Source organism: Denticeps clupeoides, chromosome 12 (assembly GCF_900700375.1).
Source record: "Denticeps clupeoides chromosome 12, fDenClu1.1, whole genome shotgun sequence".
NCBI classification, from domain to species: Eukaryota; Metazoa; Chordata; class Actinopteri; order Clupeiformes; family Denticipitidae; genus Denticeps; species Denticeps clupeoides.
Window position 1 is genome coordinate 11,110,353 of NC_041718.1, and position 11,193 is coordinate 11,121,545.

Consider the following 11,193-nt stretch of genomic DNA (forward strand, 5'->3'; position numbering starts at 1 on the left):
GAGGGCATGTGCTGTCACATCCCATTCCATTCAAAGCATTGCCGCTGAAGAGGTACTGGGTTGCATCACCAGAAGAGTAAATATTTGTCCTGAATGCATATTACACTGCATGAGCATGTGTAAATGGTCATCTTGGATTAGCTGAATTTAACTCATGTTTGGACATTCTTTCTTTGTAAATGAACTCTGGTGTGAGTGTTCAGCCAGGAACAATGGCAGGGATATAGTGCAGCTACCTTGCATCCCAGAAACTTCATGTATAATGTTACAGTAAAGGACAGAATAAAAAGAAACCTCTCATGAATGCATCTGGAGAACAGACACAATTTTAGACATTATTGTAACCCTAATGATAAGGATGAGTGTACAGGCATGTGCAAAGGTTTAAGTCCAACTCCAAACTGGCATCTACATTTGAAAGTAACTTGAGAGCACACATAACACAACGACATGAAAAGTAAACTAGTGTGAGCTAACAAAGTTTTTTTTTCTCAGTCAAAAGCAGTCACACCACTCGCATGCCTGGAAACCCCTATCCAGCATCAGATAACCTCTCTGATCAGGCCTTTTCATACAGCGTCATTGTTACACACGTTTTACCATACCATGCAACAAAATGTTCCATGTACCCAAACACCAGCCTTATGTAGAGTATTTCAGTACACATGCATTATTTCATGATTTACTAGCAGTGCATTCATTGCAACATAATAAAATTGTGTGGTGCACTGCGACTCTTCTGTACATGCTATTCAAATGTATACTGTGACACTACATAAATAAGGCAGCATGTGCCCTGCATTGACCCCAGTACATCAAAGACGACTACTGAGTTGGGGAAAAAAATTATTTACTGGATGTCTGGATGTGGTTTGGCATCACCATTATGTCACTCTTTTGTCTGTGCTTACACTTCCTCTAAAACAGATGTTCCCAAGAACAAAGAACATAGAGGAGCTGACAACATGACTTAACGAAGAGATGATATGTAAAATCTTTCGGGCTTTGGCTTTTGATGATTTTATAGTTTCTTTATTCACAGTCTGTTGTTTCTTTTCCTCTTCCTGTCATTTTTTAGTGAGCTAATGCATTTCTTTTCCATTTACAGTATCAGGTCCCAACAGAGAATCCCTGCAAATGCACCTGAATAACAAATTTTCTAACAACAAAAATACATTTTCCTCTTCAAAAGAAAATGGCAACAATGAAAACTGGCTTTAAAATCAATAGATATATTTTACAAAAACAAATGTACAAAAATGTATTTTCTGACAGAACTCATGGAAGAACATACATCATATGTCTGTCAATGAAATAGTATGATGAGAACTACACTTTTGCAGTCTTTTGAAGATTTGTTGGTCTCTCCATTGGATTCAAATTCCAGATTATTTGCATTCATCCTCCACTCTGCGGAAAACGGCCAAGAAGTTCTTCCCCCCATTCCTCTGCACCTTCTTCCCCTCTTCTGTGCATGTGCCCAGGCGACTGATGATGATGTCATTCACCTGCAAATAGAACAGGAGTTTATTAGTTTGAGATGATTTTTACTGGCCCAACTAAAAAGTTTAATGAAAAAAGGACTTACAAGGTCTTCTTCAGCAACCTGACAGAATAATGGGTGTTCTGTGAAATGTTTCACCATCCATAGGTGCACCTCCTCAACATCAGTCATGGTGTAGACCATGCCCTAAACAAAGCAGAACATCACCTTTGTCGAATTAGGAGTGTGTTTCATCAGCTAAATTGAATCATACACAGAAACATCAGAAGAGGAGGATCTGGTATCTGCACATCATTAACAAAAAAGCTTTAAAAATTCACTTCTAGATATATCAGCTCACCATAGAGTCTAAACTGTTGTCCAACAATATAAAATCTGGCATTACAAAAAGCAAAAGAGTTTGTTCAGTCAAATGCCATAAAAATGTAACAGCCACACTAAATCCTTACCTCTGAAAGGAGGTCTTGTGTCTTACTCCTGCATCTTAACAGTGATGTTAATATGTAGTGCAGATAGCGTTTTCATAAATATGATGATTAGGCAGGAAGGTGCAAACTGGTAAAAGCTTAAACACTTGTCCTAAAAAACCTTCATGCCAACATATGACCCTTTTATGATTTGCTTTGGTTTTGTAGCTGGGTCAGTCTGGCTCAACTCAACAGGCTCTTCATGCCTTTTCTCGGGCCACAAAGGAAGTTGCTGAGTGACCATAGTCTTGAGTTACTATGCAGGATGAATGCCATTTCTGGGAGTAATAAACCTGAATTGGTTGTTACATTTTTAAGACTGGAAAAATATTGTTACATTTTTAAGTCATATTTATATATATAAACATTTTTTTTTAAATAAAATTGTATTTTATAATGATCATAATTAACTAGGAGTGAAATATGGAGAAACCACTGAGTTCACTTGCATGGTATATTTTGATATCTTTTCTTATGAACTCTTATTTCTAATACTCATTCTGATGAGCAAAGACTTCGAGGAATGGACAAGGCTGCCTGCCTACTCCAGCTTTTTGAACTGGCATGTGAAGGGCATCACACACACGACAGCAGTGTACATCCTCCTCGCCAAAGTTTCACTGGAAATATCGATCACATTCTAAATGAGCACAGGCTGAACAGATGGCTTACACCATTTTCCACCCAGAATTCTGATCCCTCACCCCTGCTGGTTTTACATAAAACCGCTTAGTTGGCTTTGCTTTAAATGCTTTGAAGAGCAAAGGTTTTCTTCTTCCTTTTTTTCCATTTGAAGCCAGGAATAGCAGAAGTGCAAACAGAAAGGCTTATCTCTGGTGTCATTGCCATTTACTCTGGAGCTCATACAGATTGTATAATTAGAAGATGACCTTCTTGGAAAACGCATTCAATGGCATAGATTTCAGTGATCTGGCCTAAGTGCCACTGCATACGTGTGTATATGCCTGTCTGACCTACCTTAACATAAAGGTCATCTTTTTTTATTTTCCTTCTTTTTTCTCTATTGCATATTGCTCCTCATCTCCATTTCTTCTGACTATGTCACTGTCACTGACTGTTTGTATCTGCTGTGTTTATCTTACAGATTAAATTAGAGTTTTTTTCCCAAGCACCACAGGCATTTGAGTAACCTAACATGATCCAATGGTCCAAAGGCACCCCAGTAAAACAATATGTGAAACTTCACCACAAATCTTATTATTGATGACTAATTCTCAGGCCATTTTACTTTAATAAAACTAGAATTATGGTTTATTATGTGCAGATGTTCTAGACATTTGTCTGTACTACTACTGAAGTAGACAAAAAACAAAATCTGTTTTTAAGGTGGTCCGAGAAATGTTAAAAGGAGCAGAGCAATAACTGCACACAGCTAAACAGAGGACAAACACAGAGAATCCTGAGAGTCAATACTATGATGATACCCTGCATTGTTAACAATGAAATGTCACTGATTTGGCCACTCAATACATTGTCTGTGATATGAACATAATATCTTTTCAATGTTTTAATGTAATTCAGACACAATAGCTGTTTGGTTCAGTTCCTCCCTTAGTTCTTCTATTGCAAAACACACAAGCTTTAGTGTTCAACTCCATCTTTGATACAGTGATACTGGACAACAGCGTATACACAAGATGAATTATGATGATATATTGCCTTATCAATTTTTGGACCCACCCATGCAGGACTCTCAGCCTCAGCTCAGCTCCGCAGATGATTTGCTGAGTGTGCAGTCAAGAAGCATTAATAAACCACATTCACAAACACAGGCCTGACATTGTTCACGCTCCCTCGCTCTACCCACACGCACGTACACACACTGCACAGCCACTCTGGCTTCTCTCAGATCGGTATGAAATCCATCACTGGCAGTCGCACAAAGAGAATGGACGAGAGTGAGAAGACTAGACAGCAGGATCCAAAATAAACAGGTGGGGGGAAAAAAGAGAGCTGTGTGGATGCCCTGAGCGAACGAAGTGATATGGGTGCATAAAAATGATGAGCAGAAACCAGCGTGAGATGAGAGGTCGCACTCAGGGACGACCAAAAGAACCACACATCAGCTCAGCTGCGTCCATCACTACGTGAGCTGCACTGAGCTCAGAGAACAATAGAAGAACTGTGTGAATATTTCACCCCCTGCCAGGAGCATTTTATCGTTTCCAATCCCCGATTAGCCTATTTATGCTGAGCTTTCTCTTGGTTTGATTGTCTCAAGGGGTGTTTGGTATTTTGGATTTCGAGGAATATGATTAGTCAAGCATTATGCTATATTTTCTCACCTCATCCAGCTGTGAGTGGGTGTGAGACACATACCCCAATGCGCAGTGTGTAGGCATATTCTGACAGCAGATTGGGACTGACGATCCGCCACTTGTGTTTGGTCTTCTTGAAGTGAGGGTCAGGAAAGAGGAAGAACATCTTACTGAGCTGATGAGGAGACAAAGCAAAAGAGAACAACTTTTGTGCCACATGCATTTTGCAAACAACTGGCTATCATGAACGTAGGTGTACATACTGCATGTGGTATTTGTACATGTGGTGGCCTAGTGGGTAAGGAAGCAGACCCGTAATCGGAAGGTTGAGGTTCAAACCCCAAACCCCTGAAGGAACCAAGGAGGTGCCACTGAGTAAAGCACTGTCCCCACACACTGCTCCCCAGGCACCTGTCATGGCAGCCCACTGCTCACCAATGGTGATGGTTGAAAGCAGGAGACACATTTCGTTGTGTGCACCGTGTGCTGTGCTGCAGTGTTTCCTTATGATAGTCACTTCACTTTCACTACTGCAGGACTCCAGTAGAGGTCACAGCAGAGAACTAATCCCTCACTAGATATTCTGTTCATTGCAGAGCAATGATAATTCATAGAACTGAGTGTTTGCAGACTTCACCTCACAATTTATTTTCCTATTCCTCCCCACACTACCCCTGACAATCTCATCACTCCTACGCTGATGACACCCAGCTCTATTTGGCTTTCCCACCAGAAGATATTGCGACAAAAATCTCGGCCTGTCTCTTGGACATATCGGCATGGATGTCTGAGCGACATCTCCAACTCAACCTACGGAGATTCTGATCTTTCCGGGCAACAACTCCCCTCAGCAAAAACTCTCAATTCAAATTGGCTCACTACTGTGAACACCCACGGCGTCTGAAAAAAGCCTTGGAGTTTGGATTGACGACAAACTGAGTCTGCACCATCGCGTTGCTGCGATCTCCAGATCCTGCAGGTTCACTCTCTACAACATTCACAAGATTAGGCACAACAGGCTACGCATCTCCAAACTCAACTATTGTAACTCTCTCCTGGCTAGAGCCTCTGCAGTCACCATAAAACCACTCCAGATGGACCAAAATGTGGCAGCCCGTCTCATCTTCAATCAGCCAAAATACAACCATGTTACGCCTCTTCTCACCTCTGCTCCCAGTAGCTGCTCGCATTGAGTTAAAATCCTACAGGGCTGTAAATGGAACTGCACCCTCTTATATCAACACACTATTAGTTAGCTACACTCCTGCATGCCCTCTCAGATCAGCAAATTAAATGAGACTGAAAATTCCCTCTTCATGGGGCCTCCGATCCCAATCAACTCTATTCTCCTTTGTTATCCCTGGCTGGTGGAACAACTTGCCCTCCTCCACACAACTAGCCGAGACTACTACAACCTTTAAGAAGCTGTTGAAAACCCACCTTTTTCACACACTGCACAAAAAAAATAAATAAAATAAAATTATATATATATATATATATATATATATATATATATAGAGAGAGAGAGAGAGAGAGAGAGAGAGAGAGAGAGAGAGAGAGAGAGAGAGAGAGAGAGATAGAGAGAGAGAGAGAGAGAGAGAGAGAGAGAGAGAGAGAGATGAGAGAGAGAGAGAGAGAGTGTCTAGCACTTAATTTCCGAGCATGTTCTTTTTCTGATAAATTAGGCCTTATCAGGGCTCTTAATTTTGTAAACTCAAAATCTATAGAAACTGAACGAAAATTGCTGGGGTCTTCCTGGAGTCGCTTTGGAAAGTAAAGTAGTCTGCTAAGTAAAGTAAAGTAGTGTACATACAGCGATATATATAATCAAGAAGAAGCAGATTATTTCCACTTAACTCTTATGTGTTCTCTGTGTTTGTATGTGAAAAATAAAGCATCTATTCTATTTTTTTATGTAACTTGGTTATGAGTGCACAGAACTTTAATTTTATGCCCTACAATGACAAAAAGAAATCAATCAATAGTGTTGCCATGACTTAGCTAGTATTTCATGATTCTGCTGGTACACTGTACACATGGTTACTCCATTGCTTCTTCAAAGCAGACGTCCTGCAGAAAATCCCATAACGTTGAGTAAAACAAGACAGTTTTCTTCTCGGCACGGCATGTGCTTTGCTAACCTGCTGGGTCATTTGGTTGGAATTTCCCCCTTTTTTTCTTCATTAAAATCAAGTCTACCCCCCATCATAAGCAGCACAATGTACTGCTGATGGAACTCTGGGTGCCCTATTAAGGCGCCACACACCCAGCCTCAGTCGTTTTTTATTAGTCAAATAAATAATGTCAGGTTAAGACAGAAAAATTGTGGCATAATTACTGGGAGCTGCCAGGCCCCTAGGTGCTTCTCTCCAGGCTCAATTTAATTCATGAGCTGGAAAAACACACCACACTTTAATTAAGAAAATGTAAAAAAAAGTAACCAGAATGCTAGAAATAGAAATCGCCGTTAGACTAAGTGTGTGTGCGTCACAGCAGAGGTCTCCTGAGGATGTTTTCCTGCAAGTAGTTAATCCCCTAAACATGCACCACAGTGAGATGACTGACAAAACTGCTCTTCTGTCTGTGTCAGTTCCAGGTATGGGAGGTCTGGACATGGCTGCTGAAAACATCAGCACATATTATGCACATGGCTAAGTCACACCAGAATTTTCTGAGGCCTGAATTCATTCATTCATTCATCAATATATATCTAAAGTGATTTTTTTTAAATCAATTACACAACATTTAAATCATAACATACTTAATGTATTCAAATGAAATAGCTTTCAGAGACAACATTTCATTTGCATGTTCAAATCTCATATTATTATTACTGAGAATGGAAATTAATTATCAGCAATGCTCTAAACCAGGTCATCAACCAGGTTATTAATATACTAGCAGTGAAGATAATATTCCCATTAGGATTCAGATCCCCCAGGATTTCAAAATGCAACAATCATAAACAAATTCAACCAACACTGGGCAAATTGTGAACAGAAGGAAGGTTGTAGTTAATTTTATATTCATTTCAAATTATACCAAAAACACAAAGTTAATACATTTCAAGCGATCCAAACCGGAAATTGTCCATAAACCAGACGTCTCATTTAAAAGTGCTTAGGGCCGTTGCGTAGAGTGCACGCCATCACAGACCAAAGGCAACTACTGACACATCTATCTAGACATTAGTCTAGACATTAAACTTATGAAACTTCAAGGTCTCTTAATTACATTTACATTTACATCTTAATAATGTTCGGCAAAGTCTCTGCAAGTTTTCATGTTATCTGCAAGAAATGCTGAGCATCTAGCCCCTCCTTCCTCACATGTACACTGGATTCTGAAATTCTAGAAAATTTATTTTACCCCGAACTCTACCCTATTATCCCTTTTAGCACCACTACAATACACCCTACACACTGGATGAATAAAGATCGGTTTCAGAGTTTTAGCTGCAAGTTTTTGGAAATATTTTGTAATTTAAGAAAGGCCACCTAGTTTCATTTAGATCCAAATGCCACTACTGATCATATGACACCAACCTGTCCTTTAGTGAAGAAGTTGGGTAGATATTTCATGGCATTGCTACGAAGACAAGCAATGTTCTGATAGTGGCCAGGTTCCGCAGCACGAAGAGATTTGATGCGGTCCTGAACATAATCTGACACCTTCACTCGAATCTCGAGGCCCAAAATCAGCTTTTCAGGGAAGAGACGGGATAATTCAACTGAAAAACAGAAAAGGGAGAAATATTAGCATATATGGTAACTCTTAGTAAGAGAGCCACATCCAGCATACAGACAAATATTTTTAGGTGATTGGTTGTGTGCACCATCTTTGTGCACTATGTTTAGAGAGATGCCTTTATTGTCACTATACAAGTACAGTGAGATTATGTTTAGAGCAGACCAGCAGATGCACATTTAAAGTAGGGTTTCAATCAAAGATGAATAAAAATATAATAAGAATTAAATGAAAGATACAGTCTAGTCACTTCATATGTGATGCAGGAAAAGTAAGAGCAGTCACCGATGTGTTGCCAGATATCTGATTGCTTCACCCCCAAATAATCCAAATATTCTCTAAATGCACATTCAACTGGCAAAACCATCTGATAAGAATTTAATTGCCACAGGGTGGTAGTAGCCTAGTGGGTAACACACACACCTATTAACCAGAAGACCCAGGTTCAAATCCCACTTACTACCATTGTGTCCCTGAGCCAGACACTTAACCCTGACACTCACACCAATTCAGACATAACTTATCATTTACATTTACATTTATGGCATTTGGCAGACGCCCTTATCCAGAGTGACTTACAACGTGCTTTCAAGTTACCATCGATGAAGAGATCAATTCCGGTTCACTAGGACCCCAACTATGAATACATCTATTTTATTCACTCTGTTGTAGATTCTGTACACAAAGTTCGACAACAAGAAAATTACAATTTAATCTAAATATTCTTTAAAGAGGAAGGTCTTGAGCTGTCGTTTGAAGGTGCTCAGTGACTGAGCTGTTCTGACCTCGAGGGGAAGTTCATTCCACCACCGAGGGGCCAAGACGGAGAAGAGTCTACTTATCTTCAACCTACATTGCTGCCCTTTCCTCCATCCCCAGGAAAATCAGGCCCAATTCACACGTCCACCAGGTTGGCCACACTTAACAACCCACTTAATGGAGGCAGGAAGAGCTGCTAGGTGTTGGGCTGTCACATCTACCCATCCCCCTCCCGTGCTTTTGTTTCACTTAACAAGCCTTTACAAGGCAGGAGTGAGGTGAAACCAACCTGGAGGATAAATTTGGGATCACAAGCCAACTTGTTTTACCAAAACATTTTCATTTAAAATAGTCCAAACTGACAACCAAAATGTGCAGCCTTAATAACCATTCATTTCAATTATGCATGTTGTGATAATACATGATGGTTATACTATAAAACCCACACAATATATTGAAGATAAATTAAATATGTAAAAAGGCTAACGTCTCTCTCACACACACACACACACAGTACAGGCCAAAAGTTTGGACACACCTTCTCATTCAATGTGTTTTCTTTATTTTCATGACCATTTACATTGGTAGATTCTCACTGAAGTTATCAAAACTATGAATGAACACATGTGGAGGCCTAGCGGTTAGTGGCCTAGCGGTTAAGGAAGCGGCCCTGTAATCAGAAGGTTGCCGGTTCGATTCCCGATCTGCCAAGGTGCCACTGAGCAAAGCACCGTCCCCACGCACTGCTCCCCGGGCGCTTGTCATGGCTGCCCACTGCTCACTCAGGGTGATGGGTTAAATGCAGAGGACAAATTTCACTGTGTGCATCGTGTGCTGTGCTGCTGTGTATCACATGTGACAATCACTTCACTTTAGACATTCTAGTCTAAATGTAACACTTATACTTAACAAAAAAAAGTTGAAATAACTGAAAACATGTTTTATATTCTAGTTTCTTTGCTCTGATTACTGCTTTGCACACTCTTGGCATTCTCTCGATGAGCTTCAAGAGGTCGTCACCTGAAATACTTTTCCAACAGGAGTTCCCAGAGGTGTTTAGCACTTGTTGGCCCCTTTGCCTTCACTCTGCAGTCCAGCTCACCTCAAACCATCTCGATTGGGTTCCGGTGACTGTGGAGACCAGGTCTCCACTTTTTGTTAAGTACATAACTCCACATGTGTTCATTCATAGTTTTGATGCCTTCAGTGAGAATCTACCAACGTAAATGGTCACGAGAATAAAGAAAACACATTGAATGAGAAGGTGCATCCAAACCTTTGGCCTGTACTATATATAGCTAGTTCTTTACATAAAAAACACCACTCATCATCGTTCAAGCAGCGTCCTCTAGTGGTCTACAGTGGAGTTCAGCTTCAGGTAGTTAACATGTGAAATTACCGAGAAGCCCTCCGTAGCCGCAGCCAACGTCGGCAAACTCTACTCCGTGCTTCCCTTTATCCGGATCGCGGTCATGGCGCTCATCCATGGGACTGAAGAAGTGCGGGTACAACTGGGACCAGTCCATCTCCTCCGGGCAAACCGGACTGGGAAAATGTAGAGTGCATTCCGCATCAGCCTAACTCGCCACAGCACACACCACCCGCTGCAAAAATACACTTTAACGCCCAAAGGAATAAGGCATTCTTGATACAGTCAAACAACATTAGAGTCAAACACTGTCCATAAAACATTATTTGAACCAGTAAACCTTGTATAAAGTTATGTCAATATTAACCATGAAGTCACGCACAGATGCAGTTATTTGTTAAACTCCAATTAAACTCCAATGAAATCTTTATTCAAAATTAATAATATGTACTTGATAGCCCGACTTACTAATCAAATGTGTGGTCCGCCATGGGGTTAGAATGAGCTCTCTGGCGATAATAACGTTTCTGCGGCATCGACGCGCTCATTTTGCTTTAAACGCGCCGCCTAAATAATCCGAAACACTGTCAAAAGTACAAAAAAAATAAAAAAAATGAAACGAATAAAACACAACTTTCTCGGAGCAAGCTCTCGTGCAACAACACACGTTGTCATAAAAAAAGCGGCGCGTTTTAGTGACGTCATCGGACGCATCTGATTGGTTGTCTACTGTTCGCACGATTCTTTTTTGTCTAAAATGTATCGACAAAATCACTTGAACAAAGACTTTCTAGAATAACTAAATGTACTGTTTTTTAAACAGCTTTAATTTAATAGATTTTATTATATATTTATTACATATTTAATATTGTGCATAGACATTAGTGCATCCATTCATCTGGTTGCAAGAATCATACTACAGGGTGGGCCATTTATATGGATACAATGGGAATGTATCCATAATAAAATGGGAATGGTTGGTGACATTGAACACAAGTAGTCAGAAACTTCTAAATAACCCATGAAAGAATAAAGTTACGTTAAAACCAAGCACACCGTGGTTTTTCT

General features: G+C 40.2%; 1 protein-coding gene across 3 annotated transcripts; it reads right to left on the minus strand.

Moving 5' to 3' along the window:
- Positions 1-833: 833 nt before the first annotated feature.
- On the minus strand, positions 834-10,770 carry mettl1 (methyltransferase 1, tRNA methylguanosine). 3 transcript variants are annotated; one of them, XM_028998514.1, is made up of 6 exons: positions 10,594-10,770; positions 10,156-10,301; positions 7,796-7,980; positions 4,312-4,425; positions 1,589-1,690; positions 834-1,508 (listed from the first exon to the last, which is right to left on the minus strand). In XM_028998514.1, the coding sequence occupies exons 1-6, from the start codon at positions 10,671-10,673 to the stop codon at positions 1,389-1,391; spliced, it is 747 nt and encodes a 248-aa protein (XP_028854347.1). In that variant the 5' UTR covers positions 10,674-10,770; the 3' UTR covers positions 834-1,388. The 3 variants fall into 3 exon arrangements, with proteins under 3 accessions (XP_028854347.1, XP_028854348.1, XP_028854349.1); XM_028998515.1 differs by having other exon boundaries at positions 10,156-10,373; positions 10,594-10,710; XM_028998516.1 differs by lacking the exon at positions 4,312-4,425.
- Between the last annotated feature and the right edge of the window lie 423 nt (positions 10,771-11,193).